We start from the raw sequence: 27,933 nt of genomic DNA, 5'->3' as shown, positions 1-27,933 counted from the left end.
TGTGGATTTCCACTAATGATGAGTCGCTCAGTTTGACCAAGTGATCCCGATAAGAACACACACGTTTGCCCTTCCTTTCTCAACTGCACGTGCATCTCAAGTCTGGTGTTCAGCGCATTTTTGTGGACACAACAGTTCTCCATGTGCTGATTCAGCGCAAACAGCAGCTTCTACCAGGAATACCTCTGTGTCCACCAAATCACCTCACAGAGAAAAACATGTTTGTGAACGTTTTCAATTCTATTGTTATTCTAAGGAAATTTCTTCTTTCCTCAACTCTGGCATTTCCCCCAACCCCCATCATGTTGTTTCTGAACACACCCTAAGAGTCATGCCAATACCAATTTAATCTTACTCACCTGAACTTCTCATATGTCTGAGATATATAGTTGTTCATCGGTGTCATGTGTGCGTTCTCGCCCTCAAACAACTTATTGGCAGCAGCATGCTGGAGCATCTTTGCCACCGATCCCAGGTTACGTCGCTGATCTTGGTGGAGCTGCCCTCCTGCTGACAGGTCGATGATGTCAAAGCCATCAGGCGCCACAATGGCAGGATTCATGAACCGGTAATACAGCAAGTTTCCTACAATCTAACATGAAAAATATAAATAAACACTAATATCCATTTTAAAAAATATTCCATTTAAACAATGCTGACAAACATTAGGAAGTAGGAGAGATTTGACATAGTGTGAACTCTTATCAACTATATTCTATAAAAGAAAAAGTAAAAAAACAAAAACATACAGATTTTTTTTAGTTTCTACCTTTAGCAACTCATCTTCTGAAGCTTCTGGGAATTTTTCATGGAGGCTGTTCTTGAGAACCTTTGCAATGTATCTCATGCCATAACTACATGCAAAACAAAAAGCAATGACAGGACATCAAACACAAAAAACATGCATGATAACATGCCATATGGCAAATAAAACCAGCTCATGGTGGATAAAACAGGACGCAAAACACACAACTGCATTACTGTCTGCACACATTAACACATTTCAGTATGATCTACTTGAGATTTGCCATCAGTATTAACAAATAGTAAACACCACCATCTAGTGGTATTATCCAGTAAAGTCTTCACAAAAATTATGTCTCTCCTTAATGATAATTACAGATAAATGGCAGCATAGATGTTTATAAAAGGATGCCTCAAATCAAAGTTTCTACCAATCATATTGTTTAGTAATATTATTATCTCAGTGGGTAGCTCAATCCTTAATAACCATTCTGACCCTTAAATGCTGTATATTCACATGATCTGACACTTTTTTGGCAGGAGGTGATGAAACAGACAATAAAATAAAGAGTTTTTGACAATACAAAAAAAAAAAAAGAAAAAAGAAACATTCAAATATTCAAAATTAATTTTAAAAATGCAGGGTATAAGCAGAATAACGCAAACATGCACAGAAGAGCTGACATACAAATGCATCAAAGTAAAAAAAAAAAAAAAAAAAAAAAAAAAAAAGAACATTTTAAAATAAGGACAAAAAATTTACATGTCCTGAAACTTACGGGATATTATCCAGAGAGGACACAATGGAGTTCAAGACCTTATCTGTCGCCATTCGTAGTGCCAGACTGGATGCTTGCAGCTTGCTGCGTACTTCCTCATGTGACATGGCTTGCTCAGGAGTTACTTCATAGGGCAGTTTGCTAAAAGACAACAGAAGTTAACATATGCACAGTAACACTTCTACTTTTATATAAATGTATTAACAAAGATATAAAGTGCAATCATGGGTTTCAAAATAATTAATAGTATAGCTTGATCTGTACAAAACAAGTGAACATATGAACACCGGCAGTATTTTTCTGTTTTTGCAATTACCTGGCCTCACCAGTCGCCGACTCCAGCTGGTTGACCCAGGCTTTGTACACATCCACAGGGTTGGTGTTGATGCCTAAACTCTTGTCATCAATGATTTCTTTGACTACTGGGGCCAACAGCTGCCTGAGGGTGTTGTGACCACGAGCACCTCTGTTAAAGCTCACGACCATCTTGATGACGGTTGGGTTGCCTGTTACGATGTCCTGGATCTGGTCAACCTTAGAACTGAGCCACACACAGAAATGACCATTCTAATGCTGTAGAGTAGTAGCATCACTAAAACTTACTTGTACAAATCTTAAAAGCAATCACTAAGCAACAGGTGTAGATATGACATGTATTTGAGATTATGGTACATTGTTCAGAGTTGCATTTCTCACTTGATCTCTTCTTCTAGAGCAGTCTTGAAAAGTTTCAGCAGCAAGTATTCTTCTCTTTGGTTGGAGGCATAGTTGTACAGGGTGAAGATCACAGTATCCATAAACTTTGTTGACTTGTTTTGGGGCATCTGGAAGATCAGCTTGGCCAGGTAGCATGGATTGGTCTGAAGGGGAAGGAAAAGAGTGGAGACAAGGTGATAAGATTCTGCAAATGTGAGTTTGTTTTAGGTTGAGTTGTTCCAGAATAAATGTTGGAACTTGGGGGAGATGCAGAGAGAGATTTTTGTAATACCTGTAGCAGGTAAAAGAGATGCTGGTAAGCTTCCAGTTTTCTTCTTTTGCCTTTACTGAGACCCTTAATACCCAGTCTGTCTCCTGCACTCAGGTCACCTTTACTTGCTTTACTTTTCTTGCTCTTCATTTTCTTGTTATGTGACACAACATCCTTTAAAATACAGAAAACAAATTAACAAATTAATTAAGGAGACATAGATAAGTAATAATAAATGAAGTGTCAATAAGGCTTGATCAACAAGTAACACAATAAAGATATATAAATCAAAGTGTGAAGTGTAAAAAAAAAAAAAAAAAAAAAAAAAAAAAAAAAAAAAAAAAATCACAATTTGTAGAGTTGTGTATAATTTCCTTAAATGTAAAAGTTTTCAAGCATTGCCAACCTGGAGAGTGATCCGGTTCTTCACCAGCAGTCCGATCTTTATGTCCATCAGGTTCAAGTCTTTCTCCATCTGTTGATTGGAGCGAATCTTTGTGACCACTTCCTCCCGAAGCCGCGTCCCCTCCTGTTCTTCCTGGATGTCCAGGGGACTCTGTTCCAATAAGTGGACAAACTTGCGCACCACTGAGAGAGGAGGATCTCTGGCCCCGGCTACGGTTTGCAAAAGAAACGTAAGATCAAAAGCACAGCTTTTTGCACACTTTTCTCACTATTTCCTCCAATTTTCTTTTGTTAGACATTTTTTCCACAGTACTGCCAAAAATCTTAATCAAAATCAAAGTCAAATTCAAGTGGAGTATCTCTGTCGGGCATATCACAATCATTCAGCCCAAACTGCAGGAGTAAAAACCAAAGCTAGACTTACTTAGAGTTCTGTAGTCATCTCGGGCTTTATTGGCTTTTAGGAAAGCTTGGATTTTCACTATTTCTTTTTCCTACAAAGACAGAGAGTTCTGAGTATCAAAGAAAAACTCAAAACCACTGTGATACAGCCTTTAGTTTACTCACATGGTCTTTGAAGAACTGCAGCCGCTGACTGTATTTTCTTTTTGCTTTCCACATTTTCACCAATGACTGAATCTGAATAGCAAAGACTGGTTTTAATTTATGTAAGTGTGAACATGCAGACTTGGTTACCAAATGTTTACTAACTTTGGTTACTGGTGTCACTCTTTACAGCTGTCTAGCCATTAGAAAATATTATTGTTTGATGGAAAAAAAAAAAATCACCTTCACTACCGTAGCAACATTTTTCTGAAGCAAATTCATCCTCGCTTTGTATATTTTTCTTTGTTTATAACCTTTCCAGCAAGCCTGAGAAAAGGGAAGAAATGTAACCAAATGTAAGTGCATCTGAGCTGTAACTGCTGTGTTCAGCTTTTTTCTGCCAGAATATAAATGTTTAAACAGAATTGTTTGCAAAAATAAAACACAAAGCACATCTGTTTACTGTTCAAAAATGCAAATGCTACATAAAGCGACATGTGAATTTATTAATGATACAATAACTCACCACATCAATCAATATTCACACCCCATACCTGCAATTTGACTACATATGGTTCTTGTTGGCGTAGATAGTCCATTCTATTGGTGTGTTTTGTTCTGACAAGATAACCCCTGATCCTCGCCTGCAGCTGAATCACAAAAGATTCATTTGCCAGCCAAAGTTGTTCCCTGTTATATTCTGCAGTCACAGAGCTGATCACATTCTAGGAGAGAAAACATGCCAGACCCACCAGTCACTTTCATGTAAATCAATGATCTAGTCTTAAAATAAATGGCGTTGAATACTTTGGTAAACCAAAAGCAATAAAACTTATTATTGGAATGTGTACTTATTACTAGAACATTGCATTATGGAGCAGTACCTGTATTTCCTCTTTACTGAGCTGGCCTATGTTGTGTTCAAATCCTCCAGGCTCCTCCCAAGTTCCCTGCTGGGTCTCCAAGTTATAGTAGTAGTCATATCTGTCCGTGATGCAATGCTTTACCCACACACTATCAGTGCTACCTGGGGAAAAGGACAAAGGTGTCAACTGGGAATAAAAAACAAAACAAAAAAAATATGGGTGATTTCTAATTTTGCAAGCATCCATTTATTACAACACAGAATCTTTGTTGGCACCTGCAGAACACGCTCTTTATGCGCTACAGAGCGAAATCAAGTAAACTGATCAGTGCCATGTTTACCATCCAGGATTAAAAAAAAAAAAAAAACCAACAGCAACATGACTGAGAAGTAACCTGAATGTTAGATGAAGAACAACAAACAAAGAATCAGTATATAAACTAACCAATGTACTCTCTGGGAAAATGACTTCACTACGAGGTCAAAAAAAAAAAAAAAAAAAAAGAGGAAGGGGGAGAGGGGGGCGTGATGTTCTGATGGATAGCGTGAGATTGCTAGCTAACAAAATGTACGAGCTCAAAATGCAAACAAAGTCTTAAAAAGAACACAGGAAAGGCTGTATTATGTGCTTCACATAATACATTTGACCACCACCGATGCTGTCTTGGAATGTCACAGTAAAAGATCTGCCATGACTAAGAAGAGCTTTGACAGATTATACCAGCGTCTGTGTGGACAGTATCAGCCCAACAAGTTCAGCCCAAAATATTAAGAAGTGCAAAGAGGTCTACAGGAAAAAGTTAGAAGGTCCAGCCACAGCAGAACGTGAAGGATGCTGGTCAGAAATGAGAAACATAACTGGCCTCAGGGAGATCCGGCTGATGGAAGACTGACCCCCGCCCCCCTCCTGTCAAACAGACCGAACAAACACTATGAGTCTAAAGCTTTCCTGTCACATCTCCACTCAGGGACCTTAACAAAGCCTCATCTCCCTCCACATATGAACATACAGAAACCTCCTCTGCCTCCACCTCCAGGCTGTCCGTCTCCTGCAGGATGACAAGAACCAGGAGAGATCATATAGACACATGGAGCCCACAAACACAAGTGAACCCTCATTCTGAACAGTCTAGAGAAATTTCCACAGCAGCTGGGTCATCCTGTGATCCGATTTTCTACTTAGTTTAAGTATGATTTTGAATTCAGGTCTCCATTGGCTAATGATTTTAATTTTTATAATTCTTTTTCATTTTCTTTTCAACACATTCCAGTATGCAATGAATGAAGATTTTCAACTGGAATAGTTCATTCATTACAATCTCAGATGTTTAAGTGCTTCATTTTTTTTTTTTTTTTTCTTTTTTAAATAACCTGTCCTGTTGTGTCCAGCGTCATGACAGCAGAATGATGAACTGGCTGCCGTATTGCGATGAACAAAAAAAAGCAGCAACCATATGAGTGTGTCTATGTGCAAGGGCATAAGTGTGCAGATATGTGTGTGTGTGTACTAAATATTTGGGGCGGATTGTGCTGAGTGATCATGTAAAAACAGCCGCACCTCTCCAAGGATCAGGGGAGAACCAAGAGCGCCCCAAGTACCAGACAACCAGTAGCAAACACAGAGCACAAAGCCTGGACCGCCCAACGCAGAATGGCCACACACACCTGAGAGCCATGTTTTGTTGTGATGTTTACCCACAATCCTCTTTGCAGTCCACTTCTTATATTTGGTTCACCTGAGGGCCGAGACCTGAATTTGTAGGCGGATAAGAGTTTGCTGCTTTGATCCAAATGACAGTTTGTTTGCCCCCCTCACAATGCTCCAAATGAAGCAAATGTTCTGAGCAAACACTAGGATTCAATTATAAGGGCTGCTGTGAATGTGGCTTTAGTTAATGTAGAAAAGACCTTTGGTCTGTTGAAGAGTTTAGTGATGCTTCTAAGTCCAGTTACCTGCAGCAGCACTGCTTGTTTGCTTCTGCGCCAATTCAACCTGGTATGCGTCAGCACATTCAGGGAGCACTGCTCTCAGTCCTGCACGGGGATCCTGCAAAGACTGCAAGGTGGTCTGGGGGTCCCCCTCAGCTACCATCCTGTTAATATGAGCCACTGCTCCAGACACTAGCATGGAAAACAAGACAAAGATGATGTGGAGTCAAAACGGCACTGTGGGACTTCATATGCATGTCTGCTAAGGGTCAAAACTCAGTTTTCTAGTAGAAATATTTACATTTTTGTCTGAGTATTTACAATTAAATTTAGCTGTTTGTCAAAAGGTTAGTCAAGTATTGCTTTTGTTCATTTTGACATCAAACAAGGTAATCCAAATATGAATGAGCATAAAGAGTATGTACATGTGAGAGCGTCCTCTTCATCCTGATTGGTTGCATGTATGGCCCCTTGGATCTGGTCCAGCCACAGCACTGTGGATTCATCACCAGAGCTCTATAGCCAGGTGAAAACACAGCATTACTTCTCTTTTCAGAAGAAAGAGATCAATTCAATTCAATTCAATTCAACTTTATTTATATAGCGTCAAATCACGGCAATGCCATCTCAAGACGCTTTACAGACAGAGGGGAAAACATAATGAAGGCCAATTCATAACAGCCTATATAAGGAAACCAACAGATTGAGTTGAGTCCAACTCAATCTCCCATCCTGAGCAAGCACACTGGCAACAGTGGGAAGGAAAAAACTCCCTTTTAACAGGAAGGAAACCTCCGGCAGAACCCGGCTCAGGACAGGCAGCCATCTGCCTCTGCTGTGTGGGGGGAAGAGGACAGAAAGACAACAGACAACAGGAACTGCTACTCCCGGCCAGGGAGACCTGCTGAGACAGGAGACATACATGTTAATGATGCAACACTGTTATGGGGGGGGTAAAAGAAAGAGATAAAGAGAAAAAGAAAGAAGCTCAGTGTATCAGGAAATGTCCCTCAGCAGTCTAAACCTATCACAATACATATGCTACAAAAATGTTAAACCACACCGATCTAACATGACATCAAATTACAGAAATTTATGAATTGGTTTCAGTTTAATCCAATCCGCTTGATTTTTAAAGCACAACTTAGAGGAAAAAAAACAAAAAACAGAACGTCTCCAAAGTGCTGCACAAAGTAAAATATCACAAAATAAAAATAAAATGTCATTAAAATAATAAGAAAAGGTGAAACAACTTAAAATAATAAATACCTTATAAAATAACAAAAAACTAATAAAACAAGTAAAAGACCCAGAGGACCACACAACTCATGCAGTGTTAAAAGCCAAAAAATAAAAGTGCTTCAGTTTAACATTTAATAAACAGAAAATCCTGCTGTGGTGCTTGTGTGAATCATGAAAGCTTTCTATGAAGATATTGTCATGATTTTTGTTTAGCACATGCAGTCGTATTTGGTTCTACAGCATTAGCATTTTATATCAATTACACTAAACTGCAGAAGCTGCAGATTACAGTAAACGGTATCTGTGTCTACTGGTCGGATCTAAGGAAAGAAAAATATATATATACCGTTATAAAATAACTGCTGATCCTCACAATGTAACTTCAAATCAGCTTACAAAACCCTGTTTACCCAGCTTGATGGCTGTTCTTGTTCTCAGGCTAATTTTAGAGATCTGTGGTGGGGGGTGTTTGACTAAAGGCATCAGGAAGGAAGTCACAAATATAAACAGTGAGAAGTCTAAAATAAGTATCTTAGTTTATATCTGCATTTAATAAACTTATTTTGAAAGAATTTAAAGAGCAACACAGTAAATCACAGTTATGGGAATAAAAAAAAATCATAGTTGTTGGTGTGCAATTTTATTTCAGTGAAGACATTTTTATAAAAAAAATAATTTTCAAACAAAGCAGAACAACTAGTTAAAGCATTTATTTCAGCAGTGACCTCTCAGTTCCATCAACAAGTTGATAAAGATGACAATCACACTTTAACAGTACATAAAACCTCTTAATGTCAGAACCAAATCAAAAATATTCATAATTACAGTTTATAAATACCAGCTGTTGAACTATGGAGCAACCCTCCCCCCACTGGTGAGTCAAAGGGGAAGTTGACGCAGGCACATGGGAATTTAGTTTTCAGGCCTGAACAGGAAACATGCTCACTGAACCGTATGCAGAGAAATATCCCACATACGAACGGGAAGCCGAGCTGTGGCTCACATTTCATGTTCTCACACAGCGCAGCAGAGATGCAACGCAGCAAATATTACAGGTGGGAAAAGAAGAAACTATTAGAAGAAACAACACCAAGAGCGGCTATGACAAGAAACATTTAAAAGCTGCTGTGAAGATAATCTGAATGGGGAATGGCTGATGCTGTGCCAGGATTACTTCTATGTTTGATGGCCATGCAGACCAGTCAGGATGCTGGTAAGTTAACTAAAATGTGGATTAATTACCACATAGATACGTTTGGTTTTTAAAATGACATTGAGAATTACACATTTAATGCTTTAAATATTGAGCAATTTTGTAATAAATACACTGGGTCATTAAAAAAAAACCTAATTAATTTAGATGCAATTAGGATTTAATTAAGTTATAAAGCCAACAAAGGATACTATAATTACAAATACTAACAAACGGGCACTTACATGTGTTTAAATGAATGAATGAATGATATTTTTGTAAATCTTTAGATTTTAAAAAAAAAAAAAAAAAAAAAAAAAAAAAAACTGTCAGAACTGTATTTTTGTTAAAATATGCCTTTTCTATAGGAAACAGAAGCGGGACCGAAAACGGTCCTCAGATACTGGGTCCAAAAACCTTCAGGGGGTCAGTAAACAAATTCAATAACACACAGTCTGGCCTCCTCCATCCCAGTACCGACCCTCATCTGGATGTGGGCCCAGAGGACCCAGCGACAGCCTACACCACAGGAATCATCAGTACCTGGGTGATCCCGTCATCATACATCCTTGCCATGCTTGTGGGCATTCCCTCCAATGCTTACATCCTAGCCTTCCTCAGAGTCCGACTCAGAGCAAAGTCATTCTCTACACTAGTTCTCTACCTGAACCTGGCCTTGTCTGACTTGTTGCTCCTGCTGTCTCTTGCACTGCGGGTACACTATCATTTCAACAGAAACAACTGGATATTTGGAGAAATCTCCTGCCGACTTACTACAGCTTTGTTTTACGGGAATGTTTACAGTTCTGCTCAGACTATAGCATGCATCAGCCTTAAGCGGTATCTGGCTGTAGTCAAACCTTTTTTGTACAGACGAACGGCTAAAACTTCCCTGGCATTGTGGACATGTTTGGTGGTGTGGTTTCTGTTTGGAGCGGCAGTGTTACCGGAGCTCCTGGTCAGGCAGAGCTACCAGGTTACCCAGCTAGGAATCACCACCTGTCACGATGTTCTCCCCCTGGAGGAAAAGTCCCACTCACCACTGGTGCTGTTCAGGCTGATTTTGGTTATTTTTGGCTTCGTTCTGCCCTTCATGATTTGCATCTATGCCCACGTGGCAGTGGTTTACCACCTGGGACAAAGTGCTTCTGACTGGACACCATTCATCAAGGTCAGCACTCTGGTTTTCATCATCTTTCTGCTGTGTTTTTTGCCCAGTGGCATCCTGCATATTATCCACTACATTCGCCTGCTATCTACTGGAGATGACAGACTGTATGGATACTATAGATTAGCAGTGTGTCTCTGCTGTTTTCACAGTTGTCTGGATCCCTTCCTGTGCCTACTCATTTCCAAGACTGCATGTTCAGAACTACAATTCATCTCCCCCCATGGGATACCTCAAAGACCAGCAGTTACAACATGACTCTGGATGTTCAAACACAAGGAAAATGGGGGGGAAAAAAAGACAACATGAGAAAACGTCTTCCCAGAGCAATGTTAAGACCCAACAGGGAGACAAGAAGCCTACAACTTCCTGTCATCTATTAGGACAAAAGGACAGTCTTCTGTGCGCCAGATCCAATACAGCACCACAATGCTGTTGGCATAAATAATCTAAGAGTGTAACACACAAACTGTGATTATAAAAGCTTATCGTGTACACTGAGCAAAAATACAGATGTAGTATCAGAGAAATGAAATAAAAATATATATACAGAACATAATATCTTTGTAGGAATCAACTCTGATCATTCCAAGTTTGAATTTTTCCTGAACTGTGATGAAGCAAATTTGATTGATATAAAAAATGAGGAATAAGAGATGCAGCACATAAGCCAATACAACTAAGAATAAGATATACAGTTGAGTGTGTTATAATAGTTACTGAATAATTTGCACCAAAACAAATTAAAGAACAACGTTGTTTACCTGGCAGAGAAGTTGTTTAGTGTGGTGTAGGACATCATGGTAGTGCTTGGCTGTGGCTGGATTCACTCCCGTCAGCTTGGCTGTAGGCAGAAGCAGTGCTGCCAGTGTCAGCTGATGATCACCAGAGTTAAGAGCCTCGTTGATCTCAGCTATGGCTATGATGCCTGGAAAACATTAACTATGTTAATTTAATAGAATTAAATAAAAAATATCAGCTGCACAGGACAAAGTGCATGATGACATGTAGACCACAGTGAAAAACCTGCATGATTTCCTTACATTCATGCTCTTCATGGACCTGAACATTGACGATGTCAATACACTTCTGTACATCATTCCAAGTGAGAAACTCTTGGCCTTTGGCAAGAGACTCAGCTCGCTCTTTGATGAGCATGTCTGCATACCTACGAAAAAAACAAATCTATATATGTCGATGTAAAGGCAGGCTTGTAAGAATCCATGTAGCAACTCCAAAGTAGTATATGAGTCTGGTGATTATTTTATGTATAAACAACTAAACAAAAAAGCAAAATATGAAGCTCCTTTTGTTATATTGCTGCAGGGCACAGCCACCTATGCTGTAGCCATCTTACCTGTTGACGCTGTCATGCTCTATGTTGGTAAAGCCCAAAGCAGAGTCTGTTAGCTGCTCAATCACAGCCTGTGGGTCTTTGGTGTCCAGCACCTCATTCAGCACTGCTACTGCTGACAGCATCTCCACAGCTACACTCAGCTCTTCATGACTCAGTCCAGACTGATAAACATATTAAAGTTCTGGATCAGACACATGATCAGACACTTACATTTGGTTGCAATATACTGTATATCATATCTGCAAAACACACAGCAGTAAGCGTAGCAATCTCATCAAGTATATGTCCCTGGAGCTAAAATCTAAAACACGCAGTCTAACCCGTGATCCTTGTAGCTGCAAACTGAAAAGCTCAGTCTGGTAGAGGTTGGCAGCAGTCTGGTAGACAATTGGCAGCTGAGCTTCAGGGTTCATCAGCTCCTCTGATGTCTCCAAAGCGTTGCCTAGACGGATGGCTGTATTGATCCGTGCAACTGCTTCCAGTTCTGTAGAGAAAATGAGCAATTTTATACATAAATGATTAATGAGAGGCATAAAAAGAAACCCTGGAGTCATACATAGTGTGAAAATATTTTTTCCATCTTTATTGGAAAAGTACATGTAGAAATGCTTGTGGGAAATCTGGCGGGAATCTTTACCAATAACTGTATTTGTTTGGAGCCAACGATGCCCCATTTTCTTGTCAATAAAGAAACTATGTAAGTAAGTATTTAAGTAATTTTTTAATTTGTCACTAAGAAGCATGAACATATTTGCATGGTAAGTTACAATTACAACTTACTTCGTTTCTCTGCTTCAGCAAAATCATTGCAAGAGCTGACAATTCTCTGAATCTGTTCTTTGTCCAGCATAAAAGCCTTTCCTCCATCCTGCAAGAAAAAGATTTGAAAGTTTGGTAGGACAAAGATAAAACAACTGTAAAATTCATCATCCTTTCATCCAGGTTGTGGGAAGGTAAAGAAGTCATATGTTTATATGCTGACCAATGAAAGCACAACAAATGCAGTTCTATAAAAAAGCAGTTGTATAACTGGCTGCTATAAAATTTAGCAATCTTTTCTAAATTAAGATGATTTACCTATTGCATATAAAACATAAGTCATTTGGGGGCCTGAACATGTTTACTTGTTTCCAAAGTTTATACCAGTCCACTCCATTAAGTAGGCTGATTAATGCAGCATCATAACCCAACACATCCAACTAAGTATGTGCAGTGTGAGTGTCATCACACTATCTTGTTTGTGACGTTTGTAACTGGAGAAAAATAACATGTTGCAACCATCCCTGTTGCAACTGTCCCCAGTCTCCCCTATTATTTATTCTAACTGACACAGATTATACACAGCATTAGCCCACAACCACAATGTGCTGTTTATATACAGTTGATGTGTTTAGGTCTGGCCTGAGATTACTGTGTTCCCCAAGAAGTGGCAAAGTGTACAGGATATACACAACACCCTAAACTTTGGAAGATGCTAATGTATGGAAGATATGCTGTCATGGGTATTGTGTTTGATCTGAAATAACATTTAAATAAGATAAATGCATCAAAACATCTACATGAATGTCTGCTCCAAGTTTCCAAGAACACTGTTGTTACAAGATTAACCAATGTATTCATTGTAAAACTAATTTCAATGAATATCTGTACATCTTCAGCAGATGGAGTAAAAAATAATAAACTAGCACTCTGAAAAGAAAAAAGATCTCCTGACTTTCCGTGCAGTAAGCTGGTAACAGATGAGCATGCTCTCCCTTACTATACCTTAGATTTATGTTGGCAGTAGGTGGAAAAATGTTCCAGGTACCAGCGACTGTTTGTCTCTTCAACACCCAACAAGGCCAGAGCTTCAAGTCTAAGTGCAGCCAACAAAGAGGCTTCATCTTGAGTTGACACTGCTTGATTCACTTGTCTTACCGCTGCCTGGACTGTGGACAGAAAACAGAGACAAGCTCTGCTGAGTGGTACAGAAGTTACATTTCATTTAATATTAAAGCTAAAACAAGCTAAACGAATGGAATTTCTTTCATCAAGACAGAAACTTGTCTAAAGATAAAAATAAAAACAGAAATTATGTGATGATTTCTTTACAAAAAAAATAGTATAAGGTGCACAGCAGTGTTGTGAGAATATCACATGAAAAGGTTTTGTGGTAAAATTCTTACAGTTGACTATGTCAATGCAGCTCTGGATTTCCTGTTGAGTCAGTAGCTCCTCATAAACATCTCTTTCTTCAGTAGCAACTGAGGACCGCTAACAGAAGGAGACAAATAGAAAACATTGTTTTAAATAACAACCATTGTATAAAGAAGACTTATTGTTTCACTGCTCAAACATACATCGATTAGTTTTTCATTTAATACATTTCACATATGTGGTGAAAGGTCCCTGTTTGTACAGTACGGTATTTCTAAAGGGAGTGGGAGGAGAGATGCCGGACAGTGTGGAGGGTTACTGTGGTAAATACAGCTGACACTGCAGGGACTGGAATGTGCTGGCAGGACTGGTGGAGTGAGGCAGTACAGACAGTACAGCCAGTACTCTGGATTTGTAATACTCCAGTCAAAAAACACACCGGCGCAAGTAAAGTTTTTATTCTTTGATTTTTTTAAAATCCAATTTTCAATGGTCTGCAATATTTCATGTTGCTGATTTGTGATTTCTGTTGCCTGATAGCTACCATCTGTTTGGAGTCAACAAAAATGGGATTACTAATCACTAAACTAGGTAAAACTAGATTAAAACAAATAAATAAATAAAATCAGATTTATTTGTCTGCTCACTGCTTCATCTAGTAGCACATTACAAGCTGGAGCTGTAAACACAACAGCAATCAGTTTCATATAGAAAAATGCACAGAGGTTGAACTTCTCACCCTCCCGGAGGCCTGATTCTGCTTCCGAGCCTTGGCCTGGTTTAGTTTGTCCTGGTAGTCTTGTGCTAGAGTGTCCTGGGTGTTCCTCAGCATTGCATTAGGATTGTTCATGGCTCGCAGTGTCTCAGATGCCAGACCTCTGTCAATAGCATCGTTAATGGCAATCACAGCAGCATGCACTAAAATAAATGTATGGAAACATGTTAATGTCCTAAAAAAAACTTTAATAAAATTTATTCAAATTCATCATACAGAGCAAAACTTACAAGCAGCTTCATCCACTGAGAGCTCATTGGTCAAGATACCTCCAATTTTACTAAAAGCTGGCACCTGAATGCCATACTTGTCCAGCTCAACCCTCATGTTACTGATCTCCTCCTCTGGAAGTCAAACGTATATTAATACAAGAGAAAATAAAACAGCATGTCAGGTAATTATAGGAAATGTTACATTTATGTTCACTGTACAGTTTTTATTAGGCCTTTTTGCAGTGAAATATTCTCAGAACAGACTAAAGTTTTTGTTTCTTTTCTTGGAAGAAAAAAAAATAAATGTATCTGCATCTGTATCTCTTTTAAGCTTTTATAAAACATAAAACAGTCAGGTGTTAAAAGTACAGATGCCAGATGTGTTCAACACACTAAACACATGTTAAATAGTCAATCTATTTGGACTTACTGTAAATGAGAGATTATATTATGAACACATATACTCAGAAAAACAATAAAAACTGTTAAAATTGCTCATTTTAACAGTTGTTTGAAAGCCTTTGCAGGGTGAAGCACTTCTGTTTAAATCAATCCTTAGTAGTTTTTTGTATTTAGAGGAATACATATGTTTAGGAAAATAAGAAGGGATAATATAACCTATTAATTAAAAAAAAAAAAAAAGGTGTAAATGTCAATTTAAATGATTACCATCTCCAAAAAGTTGTTCAAATTAAAGTAGCTCTCACAGATAAATATAAAATATACACTTTGGAGCATTTACATACTCATGTAGACATACTCCATGGTAGTTTTAATTCTTAGATTCACTCCAATTTATGAAAACATGCTTCTTATGCTTTCTGTGCTTTGTGTTTTTCTATAACCTTCATGCTTTAGTGAACACAGTTGTCAAGATAAGCCGATTCCCACAGTTACCTGTAAAGTCCACTTTTCCCAGCAGGTCCTGGATTTGTGGTGCAACTCCCAATTTATACAAATACAAGCTGTAATAAATCATACAGAACGTTCATGAAAATAATGTAATAATTCTTTCTTTTTCTTTTGCCCTCCCTTGTGTTTGTTATTGCTCCTAAAACATGCTTCCTTTCACCACAGGGGAGCAGTATTGGATCAGATTACACTGTGCACCAGCGGCCAGCAGCCAGCAGACCCAGTCCACAATGCAATTCATTCACTAGGCAGGTGGTTGGAAACTTCATAAAACTTTCATCTTCCCACAGGTACCTGATAAGTAGCAATGAATTATAGATATTTAGGGAAGGTCTGCCATCAGCACAGCTCTGAATGAAAGAGGTTGTAGTTGTGTAGCTGCTGGTTGTTCTACCCTTTGGTCACAGTATGTAAGTAAACATAGGATGCACTCTGTCCTGGGGGACACAGAGGCTTCAAACAGCCATCCAAATTTTGCTTATTCAGACAGATAATGTTTTGGTGTTCAGGCAGCTGATTCAGTCTGAGATATTGACATAGTAACAGCTGACTAGGGTTAATGAAGGTGGCTGATTACAGGGAGCAGGGGTTATAAACAATCACCTGACGAGCTTAAGCAACCACCTATCAGACAGAACAAGCAGTTTGATTTTGAGTTTCCTCTGGTACATCTTTAAATACCACAAGGGACAGAGTCTCAAGGTGTACAAGTATGCTATTCCATCACTTCTGTGTTCAGTTTTCAACTATAACAAATTGCTTCAGCATCTCCACGCGCTTATTTTCCAGGCAGGCAAAGTATTTACTGGGAGCTTGTGGGACTTGAGCTGGACCGGCAGGAAGGAAGTGCACGTGTGTGCATAAGGAGGGAAGGAAACAAATTCTCCCAGGACCCGACTGAAACACTACAAAGAAAACAATCCAACCATCTCAAATAGCCACTTCCCAAATCTGTGTTTGAATGACTGCAGGGGTAAAGAGAAAAATGCACTACTCGGTGCATGCAGTGTGACAGTAGACTTTCACTGAACATATTTTCACAAACTGAATTAAACTCTTGACTCTTATCCATTTTAATTAGAATATTATAAGGCAACTGAGCCCAGTAACTTAAATTATTGCCCCATTAGCTTCCTATGTATGGCACAACCTATTTTACACAAATTATAAAAAGTATGGTTGACAAGAAATCCTTTCAGAGCTTGACAGAGTTTCATGTCACTTACTGAGTATCATTTCTGCTTTTGACATATTAGCATTCCTTGTTCATAGCTGTATAAGACGACCATTATTTAACACATAGGCTGTCAGAAAAATCATGAACTGAAGACTAAATAAATGTTAGTGTTGTCAGTCACTGGTGAGGAAAAAATTAACTGAATATAAGTTAGATGCAGAGTAAAACTGCATGCTGAGAATCTGAAACGTTATTAAAAATATTTTAATCTGCTTAATGGTTTTAGGTGATCTAACAATATCTGTTTACATTTATATTCTTATCCAGGAAGGTAAAATTGCTCAACATCCATGTGTAGCACCTACAGGGTGCTACAACACGATATTAAGCCATTGCATGAACAAAAGATCATTATCAGTGAAATAAGTGAGCAAGTTTGCTTTCAGAGGAGTAAAATACATAAAAACAATGAAGACAAAAATCACATCTTTTCTTGAATAGTTTCAGTCTTACCTCAAAGCGTGTATACAATACACCACTTTAGGCATGTTTTTGCGATCATACACGTCTGTTGTTTCAGGATAAAATATCTGCAAGAAGAAACCAAAACAGTAATAGTAACAGTAATTCATTTTTTGTTATTTTTACTCTTTTCTGCTGCAATTTAATATGGTAACAGTATTTAACACAGATCATTTTCTCCACATTTCTTGTGCTCCATATCAGAACTTTTAGACTTCTTCCTTTTAGAACTGAATATTGTTCAGACACGTGGTTGCACAGGAGAAATAACATCTTTTCAGTTTCACTTTTAGGATGTAAAATGTAAAATGGAATGGAAGATTCTTTTATCTAATAAAAGGCTTGAAATGATGTGTATGTTGATTCGTGTATGTGAAGTGTCCTGTGACAACATTGTTGTGATGTGGCGCTATACAAATAAAGTTGAATTCAGTTGAATTAAATTAATATGTATAAGATAACATACACATCAAAAGCTGATTGTTTAGTTATGCCTGTTAAGAATAAAAATATGTCAATGAAAAATGGACAACTCTGAGCTCTCAATGTGGTGTTTTACAGAGAATTTTGATGCTAATCTGATCCGTTGATAATTTGATCTTTACTTTAATAAGAGTTATCACCATTATTCCCTTTTATTTTAGATTATTAATGTTCAAACTAGTGGTAGACAATGATTAAAATGTTTGGGGTTAAGCACATGGTTTTTCTGCACTGCAGCCAAACCCAGGCAGATAACCATGTAATCTCATTTGAACATAAGAACTCAAAACAAAAAGAGTAAAAAAGATGTGCACATTTTTATTTTGTACTACAAAATAAAGGTGTGCACATTGTATCATTAGCATTTTTTTAGATCCAGAGGTAATACATAAATAAATAAGTGTCAGTGATGTACATTTTAGTTATTTTGTATTTATGGAATATTTATTAATTCTGTAGATTTATCATTCCACCCCCCCCCCCCCCCCACACACACACACACCCACACACACACACACACACACACACACACACATATATATATATATAAAAACAGCTTTCCATGGAGGCAAGCTCAAGAGTATCTGCATGATATCGGTGTTCATAAGTGCATTTATCGCTGATGGTTATTAAATCCTCTTACCTTGGGGAGACCCACTGACTCCATGGCTCGGAGCCATTGTACTGTGTTGTCAGTGTGTCTGAAGTGCAGTCCTTTGCTCTGGAAATATAGAAATAAAGACATGTGTAGCCACATAATTTAGAAGTACAAGGAAAAAAGCCCTGCATAATAGCCTTGATAATATGTCTAGTAAGCGATATGCCCTGATATCTATAGAGCCTATAATGACTCTTCAAACCAGCATCAAATATTTTGACTGTGACTTTTTATTCTTTTTAAAGTGTGATGTTTTTTTCTCTTTCCGAAAATAAAGAAATAGAAAAAAAAAAACTTGCCACAGCACCCTTTTCCTATCTAAAACTGTTTAACTGTCAGGAAGTGCCTGACAGGACTGAGAGGTTTCTGACAGTCTGACTGAAACATCCAAATGTGTTACAAAGATTTACCTTATATCGCGCCTGATCTCTGTCATAGATTCTTTTCTCAGACACCATTTTGGGGGCAAAAAAATTGGCAAGTTTTCCAAGATAAACGCCATTCCGAAGCCCCTCCTCAAGCTCCGTGGTAGGGGGCAAATCCTCTTCTAAGCAGGCTTCCATCCACCTGGAAGTACATAAATAAACCATGACAGGGCAGGGGATTTTCATATGCATATTTTAAGTTTAATATTATATTCTATCATATCTATCCTAATCTCTTCCCACTTAACTGTTTTTTTACTGAAAAATGTCATTTAAAAAAAAAACAAAAAAACAGACAAGGTGAAAATAGAGGAGGAAACTGCTCAACAAATCATACAGTCAGAGCTCAGTAGCATTTTTTTTTCTTTTTTCAGAAAATCATTGGAGCATAAGATTCACTGACTTCGTTGTAACACTGCTGTAGCTACTAGTCCATTGTTTGCTATCCGATATCTGCACAGAGCAGAGCGCAGATATTTGGTGGCTGAATGCCTGCGGCAGCCAGCATGTCAATATTGAATTTTCCTTCACCTGCTACCCTTCCTCATACTGGAAGAGGTGAAATAGCTCAACAATGCATAAAATATATATTGATAGACCTAACTACAGGATAAACTCTTATGTAGATATTCAACTAGTGTAAAGTTAAAGTCATCATCTCCTTAACTTGCCCACCAGAGAACTGTAACATAAAATCACTGGTTACACTGATTCACTGTCCACAGCAATCACAAGGCTACCCGTATCCAGCCACACAGTTATCATACCATGGCTAACAGAACACTGAAATGGTCTGTTGGTGTGAGGGAAATAAGTATTGTTACAGCCCACACACATTTAAAATCCAGCGTGCTTTAGAAAGAGAGCCGCAGACACTGGCAGGCTGTTCATTAAATTTACTGATACTTGTCAAGTGAATTAATAAGAGAAATTAGCGCTGATCACACTCATTTAACACTACTTTACACCTCCTATGCAAGTCGCTTTGGATAAAAGCGTCTGCTAAAGGACTGTAGAATAGTATTCTGTTTAGTCTGTAAACAAAACTAAACAATTCTATAAAATTTGAGGAGTTTCATTTGTGAAAATGAATCATTTGTTATTAGGAAAAACAAATCATTATCAGATGATCAAAGAAATCTTAAAACTAATGGATATGGAATACACAGAGTGTTTGCGTGTTGACCTCATCTCAAACTGATGTCATTTCCCTTTGAAAGGTTTAACAGAGAGCTCAGGGCTGCAGTGTCTGCCAGACTATTCCCCAGAGACATGAGGAAAACCCTTTCCAGAGAACTAGCGAATGATTTGTGTGGTGAATCATTGTGGTGTGTGTGCGTCTGTTACACATTATCTTTCTGCCTACAGCTGACATCATATATACTGTTGTAGTTGCACCTCTGAGTTATTGTAGTTTTGTTCTTTAACTTGCAACTAAATGTACTCTGTTGAAAATGAAACACACAATTCATTGTAGTTTAGTTTGCTTATGTTGCCTGACTTTCAACCATGCCAACACACTCTGCCTCCCTTCAGTTTAAGCAACAATCACAATACAACCTTCCTCCCACATGCACACAGATGACGCCTTGTTTACATTAATTAAATCCATGTGGGCGCTCAAAGGATCCAGTCAGGATGAAATCTGGCATAACATGTGTCAGCACATTAGAGCACATCATACACTTCCAGAGCACCCAGCGGAGTGTGTAAGAGGCACACTTTGAAGAATAAACCATTTCCATTGCCAGTTAAGCCAACCACTGCTCTTGATTGTTGTACTTGGATGTTACAGGCATTTTCTCTTCCCAAAGCTTAAAGCTCAAGATTAGTTTAATATTTGAAGTCCAAATTTGTAGGATTATGATCAACAGTTACATTTCAACAATCACATTGTTTACCTTTTAATTAAGTAGATAAAATTGTTGGTAATTACAAACCAGTGAAGCTTCAATAACCACACAAAACTGGCAAGAGCCCATTTGGCACTTACTGGCTATGAACCTGACGATGTTTTACCGATGTGTTAAAAATTAATGCAAACAAAAATACATCACTTAATCTTTTTTGTCTTCCACAGTTGTAAAATTTTGTTGCAGAGCAAGCACAAATGAAAGTCCAAAATAAAGGAGCAAAACTCTTTGTTACATTAAAAAAATGGAGCAAAGGAACATCCTGCATCGGCTGCATAGCTCTCCTGTGAAACTTAACTTCCTGTACTTAAAACAATAGAGGATTTGTCTCCTGAAGCTGTACAGGCTAGCACTCCTGTTTACGTCTCTGTGAAAAGGGCCATCCTGTCATTGTCCAACATGCGACACACTGTGCTAAACAAAACACAGCTTTCTGAACAACAAGTCTATTCCACCTTCAACAAATTAGCAAACTAACCTCTCATTTTCAGCACCAGTATGCCTTTCTATACACAATGTCATTTGGAAGCTTGTGTCATGGAGTTTTGTCACGCTGGTCATGGGTTCAGCTTGTACGCCTAGGGGCTGAGCAATATGACGATTTTGTATCAAGTGAAAACCTCCATTTGATCTCCTTTTCATACAGACTGTGTCAATAATTTAGCTTTTCCAAACTTTTCTACTTTAAACAGAGTCCAGCACAGTAGTTTGTGACTAAATTAGGACAACTCTATCTGGATGCAGAGCAAAGAGGAACTTTGGTTTCTGAACTAAACACAGCTTGGCAGACAAAGCATACAGTTAGCAGGCTGGCATCTCAAGAGTCCACCACTTCCTGTCATAACTTTTAGATTAAAAAAAAAAAAAAAAAGAATGAAGAAGACAATTGTACCTTCAGCCTTGAGCTGCAGTACAGGTTTTTTCTGTATCCAAGCAACCAAATGAACAACTAATCATGTGACTACATGAAGTAAAGTCATCTTGCTGGGAGTTTGTCCTGTGGTGTTTCTACCAGATCACCCACCCCTATCAGCATGTGCACCTGCATGGATAAACCCCAGACGCAGCAAGTTAGGCTCAGTCTGCGAAGGGGCAGACCTGTACAAAATAAAGACAAAGGAAAAAATAAGTTTTCCTGCCAAAAACCACTACAAATATAAATCATCAGCTCTACTGTGTAGTAAGGGGACAAAGTCTAGAGAACTCTGTGGATGAGCCTGTGTGTTTTGTTGGAGGGTGTGTCCGCCAACTAACAGCTATCCGAAGACAAAAGTTAGTGATCGAAGATCTTTAAGAAATCTTCTGTCTCACAACATCAGATTCAAGCAAACTAATTATTCATTTTCACATATCATACCAGCAGGAAATCAGCCAGCAAAGTGCTTGTTTGCCTCTATCGACCAAGCAAGCTGCTGCTGCTGCTTACACTCTTAACTTGTGTACTACTATATATTGCTTGGTATATCTTTTCTCATAAAAACAAAGTTGTTATGATTTTCAATGCAAATATTGCTGAAAAAATTTAAATACATACATCTCATGCCTCATAAGTACAAAGCAGGTCACGGTAGATACATGGAAAGCACTAAACATTTCAATAATTCTGTATCAGACTAAATGTAACATAAGAGCACCATTTCCTCTTGTGCTCCTGCGTTATGATGGTCAGACACAATTATAAAGTCAGCCGATCGTGGATTTGATGTTTTAAACATAAAATGTCTCATCTTTGTTTTATCCAGTGGATATATATTTAAAACACTTTGTATGAGACAACTTAGAGTTGAGCAACACACAGACTGGAAATACTTATATTAACTTTTCTCAAACAAGATAGAAAAATCCAAAGACTGTTTACCCTGCAAAGCCATGCAGGAATGTGCATTTTTCTCATTCCAAATGCTGCTTTTGGCTTAGTTTTTGTCAAGAATAAGGTGAGCTGTAGACTTGCTAACAATTTAGCTCCATTATCGTAATTTACCAACCTAATCCAGATATTTCTTAAAACAAGCCACTCGTGTTAAATGTATCGAGGTGGTGGACAAACGATGACTAAAGTTTCCAGAAGAATATTAGCAGATGATTGCTGGAGGCAAGAGCACACTACTCTGTCCAACAGAGCTGTAGCTCATGAGCTGCTCATGTGATGCCCCATTTCAGTCATTTTACACGCAACTAAACCAAAATCAAAACAACAAATGTTGTCAAACATGACTTTATCAGACATCACGTTTGTAGAATAAATGACTGCTGTCATTTTTCAATAAAATATTACAAAACCGCATTCTGCTCATATTACAAATGAAACTGCATCAGAAAAAGAGAGCCAGGGCACTGAAGTAACCAGCCTGCAATACTGAGACATACACAATAGAGAAAATATATTTGCATGTCCTCTGAGCCTTCCTGGTATCAGAACATTTTATTTCCTCACTTTCTCCAAGCTAATCTACAGGTCAGTAAATGTTGCATGGCAATACCTTGCCAAGTAGAAATCCAGCTTCATAGTAAAGGCCTCTGACTCCTTGGACCAGAACCTAATCCCATGTTCTTTGTGGCTTACAGCCTCATTACAGGTCCTTTTTAATCCTAATCTAACTTGACGCATTTCACAGAAAAGAAGCTCCTTTCCTCATTTGACAGGCGTTATAGAAAGCAAGTAGACCCATAGTGAAATAACAGGATGCGTTTTTTTCCCCAAACAGAGAGTTTATTAAATTTAAGTGGTCTTATCAAGGTTAACATTGGTATTTCACAATAGCTTATTTCCCCTAAACAGTCTGTTTCATACTATGATAACCTTTCACGCGTTTTTAACAAAACACTATAAAAAGTCGCATAATCTTAGTGATTATGATGAACATCTGAATCTTTCCACTTTAGTCCTTGTAAACCCCTACTATCCTGTGACATAAGCAGATAATGTAGCCAGATTCAGTCAACAAGGAGTCAAAGTGCATGTGCACTTGTCAAACAATAATCTGAGAAAAGTTTAAAGGATAACAGCAGAAGTCCAGGCAGAAGCATGCATGTATGGGGGCATAAATAATTAATCCCAGAAAGTAATCACTGTGCAACTAGGCGGAGGTGCCTCAAATGCTGAGTGTTGGAAGAGCTACGATCGCACTTCCTCTTCCGCCCTGTGCAGTAGGATGTCTTTGAGAAGAAGACAGGAAGTGGTTTAGTTTAAACTATGTGCAGGAACTTCAGAGATTTGCTACATTTATGCTTCTTCACAAACTAATTCAGAAACTACTTTTGGGACAAAAATCTTGTAGAAATCAGAGTTTTCCCCTTTAATTATTTTGGTTATGTACATTTAAAGGCCATAGTGAACAAAGAGCTACTCTTCCATCTGGTCAGTTCTTACGAGAGTTTAGACTTTTATCATAACTGAACAAATGTGCCTTCAGCCGCCATCACAGTTTCAAGCTACAAACAGTTTATTTGTATATTGGTGGATTCTCTTACGCTTGTAGTCATCTCTGTGCCTTCACTCAACTACTCCCTGCAGCAATAACCAAACACACTTAAAGCTTAAAATTAAGATATTTAATGTTATTAAAGAGCAAACCAACAGAAGAGCATAACTAGAATATTTCTTATCAGCAGAGTCTTGATAAAGCAAATCCTTTAAACAAATGTGGTAAACTTTATTCTCCTGATCCCTGCCCATCTTACCTTTTGGCCTCCTCCAGGTGACAAAGATACTCATAAGCGATGTTCTGTCGCCTCCTCTCATCCATCTCCTCCGCGGACAGCCTTTCATCATCCTGAATGGCTGGTTGAAGCAAGCAATAATAAAATCATTTAATTTTTTTTATTCTTTGACCAGTACTAGAGGCTGTTTTATTCAAGCTAAACAAATTCAGCTAGATTTTAATACACACCATGCATGCATGTGTTTTCTATCCATACAGTTACGTTAATACGAAAGAGAGACTGAAAATCAAACTCCACACGATTCATAACAAGATATTCAGCTAGTTTCTTTTTTAATTTAGTCTATAGGACTCAATCTCTAAGAAAATGAGAGGTTTTTAAATAGATTAAATAATGAAACTTTGAATAATGCAGAACCTTTTAAATTAAATAACTTTCCAATCTTGTCAAACACTGAAGAGGCTGTAAAATACAAGCAAATCACAAGGTCTAAACATTTACCTCGACAAGCAGATTTATAGTAGATATAAAAAGGCAAGGCAAGTTTATTTGTATAGCACCTTTCATGTACAAGATAATTCAAAGTGCTTTACATGAAACTTTAAAAGCACTGCAGATGGTGTAAAAAAAAAAAAATTAAAAAAATTTTTTAAAAAAAAGCATAGAAGACAACACAAATAGCAAAATCACAATGAAATCATAAATTCTATTAAAATATTTAAAAGCTAAATTCATTCAAAGTTGCTGTGCAGATTTCATGCATAGGCACATGAGAAAAGAAATGTTTTTAACCTGGATTTAAAATTGTCTACACTTGGTAAGAGTAATCTCCACTGGCTGTTTGTCCCACTTGTTTGCAGCATAACAACTAAATGCCACTTCTTCATGTTCAGTCTGGACTCTGGTCTGGACTAGTTAACCCTAGTCTTTGGATCGAAGAGCTCTACTTGGTTTATATTCCCTGAACACTCCTGTTCAGTGTCATGTTATGTGACAAAAAATGAAACTACAATAAACCACTTAAAAACTTTTCCCACCTTCAATGTGATCTTTAACATGTGAAATTTAACTGAAAGCATCTGTTTTGGGGGTTAAAAGATAAAATAAAATAAAAAAATACAATGCACTTGTTGCATAAGTGTGCACACCTTTAAACTAAAACTTTATTGAAACACCTTTTAAATTTAATGACAACATTTGGTTTTCTTGGAGTCCATCAGCAGGGTGCTCCTTGGCTTGGCATTAGCTGCTCACTTCTCCTAAACACTCTCCAAATCTGTCCATTAGATTTTTTCTGACTGGGCTTGGGCTGAGCTAGAAACTTTCATTTATTTTACATGAAACTATTGTTTTGCTGACCTGCATGTATTACTGGGGTCATTGTCATGTTAAAAGGTAAAAAATCTGCTTCAGTTTTCAAGCAGACGCCTGAAGATTTGGCAGCAGGTGACAGGCATTTGAAACCTCATAATTCCTTTGACTAATCTCTCAATTTAAGGTGATGAAACGCAATATCAAAGCATGATACTGCAACTGCCACGTCTCACTGTAGTTACGGTGGTCTTTTGAATTTTTTTTTTTTTTTGCTAAACATACAACATAAAAGTCCCAACTTTTGTCACAGTTTTCTACTGTTAGAAGATTTTTTGCAAATCACAGTCAGGCATGAAAGTTCTTCTTTGTCAAAAAAGAGGCTTCCATCTGGCAAGTAAATATGGAGAATAGTGGATATTTTAGTCACATGCAACGTTCTCAATTTTTAAAATCCTCAATATGAAGACCTTTTAATAAGGTTTTGAAAACTCTTTACATCTTCTGTGTGTAAACAGTCAGCAGCAATACTTCATGCAGATGACTCATAGAATCAGGCTAAACCCCTGCATGAGAAGTTGTCAAGGCTCCACATGGGGTGCCTAACTAACAAGTGACTTCTGTTGACCTATACCTGCAGCTTAATGAGAACTCCTCCCCCCAGATGCACCTTACCCCCACTTTAATCCAGTAAAATCTCTTTATTTATGGCTGAGTGAAGAGACATCTCAGACCCATGGGTGGAATTTAGGAAAAGAGCCTTCTCCAAAAGGAGTATAGGCTTACACAGAAAAATGACAACACAGACTCCCCCACCCCTTATTTAAGCCACCACCCTAAATGACGTAAATGAAGACATTTATAAAATGTAAATACACCAGGGTTGCTGGCTGTTGTAATAAGTTGCTATAAGTTCATATAGTTATTTTTTCCCATATCACAATAAACATTAAAGCATGTTTATATGTGGAAAAATAAAATTAACTGGGATAACCTGAATCTTATTAACCTCTGAAGGGCACTCCTAAATTCTCTGCACCTGCATAGACATCTGTTCACTAAGTCTGGCTAGAAGTTTGACACTCACAAATGAGGCAAAACAAGCAGATGCACACAATCATCCCAGCATTTGGCTGTAACATGTTAACACCCACATGAGCGTATTGTCCAGCTATGCAACTACAATTAAGTGACCCAGCTGTGTAGATGACTTGGATGAAAATTTATTTGGATGCTATGCTCTGAGGCAGTTGCAGCAGCCCCAGCACAGCCATTACAAATAAGCTTTACTTACTCACTCGCCCACTTCCTGGAAGAGCCTGTCTGCACTCTTGCACCAAGTGATATATTTAACTATCAGGATGAGTTTGTTGCTTTTGTGTGTCACAGGATCACTGGTCCAGGGCTGTAGTCACTGTCATTATGACTCATGCTTTTGTTTGGCTATAGATAGGGGTTTCTCTGTTATGACTTTATCAGGGAACAGATGGGAAATAAATTAATACACAATTTGTTCACTCCATCGGCTAAAGCACAAACTACAGGTTGGGTGTCATTAAATTACATCATTCCCACACTGACATGCAAATTAAAACATATGCAAAGCAGGGTTAACTTGTGAAAAATGTGAACTGTTTTAAACATTTAAAAGGCAAATTAATGTTAGAAGTTTGCTGCACTTATAACCACCTAATGTCATGCAGATTCCCTGTTGAACCACAGTAGTATGAGTTGATCAATAAGTCAAGCAAAACAAACAAAACAATTAAGCACACAAAAACAGCACTGGTTCAAAACTGATTGGTGGAACTAAGTTGTACTTTGCCCACAGATGTAGGTCAGTGACAAGACACCTACAGGACAACTCTACTTGCAGGTTGTTGGTTTTTTTTTTTTTTTTTTTTTTAATCATTATTATTAATATTCACTTTTCTTCTAAAATAAAAATGTTGTTGGTTAATTCAGTTACACCTTATTGACACAGTCGGTTTCTCAAAAGAACAGAAATGTAAAGTTAATGTTTAACCTATGAGAAAAGGCCTCCTGTGCAGCTATGCTGATATGCTGTCTGCTCGTGTCAAACATGAATGGAAAAAAATCACAGTGGTGCATTTAGGGGCACATTGGGAAAATAATATTAACATTTTAAAGGTGGCTTAATCTTAATGTCTTGGATATGGTGTTATCATTAACATTTTCTGTTTTCAGCACTTTCATTCCTGTGTCGTGATGTTAGAGACTGGCAAGTCACCTGCAGCAAACTGGAGCCAGGTGGAGTTGAACCACCTGCTGCTCATCACACATGCCTGTCACTTCGCCTTTTGCTAACTTTATTCTACCGCGTGGCTTCGTGAAGTCAGGAGTCAACGCCATTAAATGTATAAGACCTGTCAGAAAATATGTAACTTACTTCCATAACGTGGCTTCGGTAACGTTGTGGTTTCTTCATGGTACATCCTGCCTCGCTTCCTCCACTTCTAAAGTCGTCTGAACTGGAAATAACTTCAGCCAGTAAGCTAACGTTTCAGCAGCGAGCCGCTCCTCACAGGATG

The 27,933-nt window shown here is 38.1% G+C and overlaps 2 protein-coding genes across 2 annotated transcripts in view; one reads left to right on the top strand and one right to left on the bottom strand.

Moving 5' to 3' along the window:
* iqgap2 (IQ motif containing GTPase activating protein 2) overlaps positions 1-27,933 on the bottom strand; it is a 32,922-nt gene extending 4,989 nt beyond the window's left edge. Inside the window, exons 1-29 of the mRNA XM_079251342.1 lie at positions 27,792-27,933; positions 24,089-24,188; positions 18,480-18,636; positions 18,055-18,132; positions 16,920-16,996; positions 15,215-15,282; positions 14,336-14,449; positions 14,070-14,248; positions 13,360-13,447; positions 12,959-13,122; positions 11,975-12,062; positions 11,515-11,678; positions 11,195-11,355; positions 10,881-11,005; positions 10,602-10,765; positions 6,661-6,751; positions 6,260-6,427; positions 4,326-4,468; positions 3,996-4,166; positions 3,685-3,768; positions 3,463-3,534; positions 3,320-3,389; positions 2,897-3,105; positions 2,512-2,664; positions 2,220-2,383; positions 1,840-2,064; positions 1,524-1,664; positions 770-854; positions 360-592 (exon numbers count right to left, since the gene is read on the bottom strand). Coding sequence (XP_079107468.1) covers positions 360-592; positions 770-854; positions 1,524-1,664; positions 1,840-2,064; positions 2,220-2,383; positions 2,512-2,664; positions 2,897-3,105; positions 3,320-3,389; positions 3,463-3,534; positions 3,685-3,768; positions 3,996-4,166; positions 4,326-4,468; positions 6,260-6,427; positions 6,661-6,751; positions 10,602-10,765; positions 10,881-11,005; positions 11,195-11,355; positions 11,515-11,678; positions 11,975-12,062; positions 12,959-13,122; positions 13,360-13,447; positions 14,070-14,248; positions 14,336-14,449; positions 15,215-15,282; positions 16,920-16,996; positions 18,055-18,132; positions 18,480-18,636; positions 24,089-24,188; positions 27,792-27,837 — 3,782 coding nt within the window. The 5' untranslated portion in view covers positions 27,838-27,933. The remainder of the gene's footprint in view (positions 1-359; positions 593-769; positions 855-1,523; positions 1,665-1,839; positions 2,065-2,219; positions 2,384-2,511; positions 2,665-2,896; positions 3,106-3,319; positions 3,390-3,462; positions 3,535-3,684; positions 3,769-3,995; positions 4,167-4,325; positions 4,469-6,259; positions 6,428-6,660; positions 6,752-10,601; positions 10,766-10,880; positions 11,006-11,194; positions 11,356-11,514; positions 11,679-11,974; positions 12,063-12,958; positions 13,123-13,359; positions 13,448-14,069; positions 14,249-14,335; positions 14,450-15,214; positions 15,283-16,919; positions 16,997-18,054; positions 18,133-18,479; positions 18,637-24,088; positions 24,189-27,791) is intronic.
* Positions 8,579-10,220, top strand: f2rl2 (coagulation factor II (thrombin) receptor-like 2; the record flags this gene model as incomplete). The annotated part of the gene is made up of 3 exons (XM_079251165.1): positions 8,579-8,690; positions 9,038-9,840; positions 9,990-10,220. Exons 1-3 carry the CDS (start codon positions 8,627-8,629, stop codon positions 10,218-10,220), a joined length of 1,098 nt encoding a protein of 365 aa, XP_079107291.1. The 5' UTR covers positions 8,579-8,626.

The sequence above is a fragment of the Telmatherina bonti genome (genome assembly GCF_933228915.1).
Source record: "Telmatherina bonti genome assembly, chromosome: 13".
NCBI classification, from domain to species: Eukaryota; Metazoa; Chordata; class Actinopteri; order Atheriniformes; family Telmatherinidae; genus Telmatherina; species Telmatherina bonti.
This window is presented reverse-complemented; position numbering and strand designations above follow the sequence as displayed.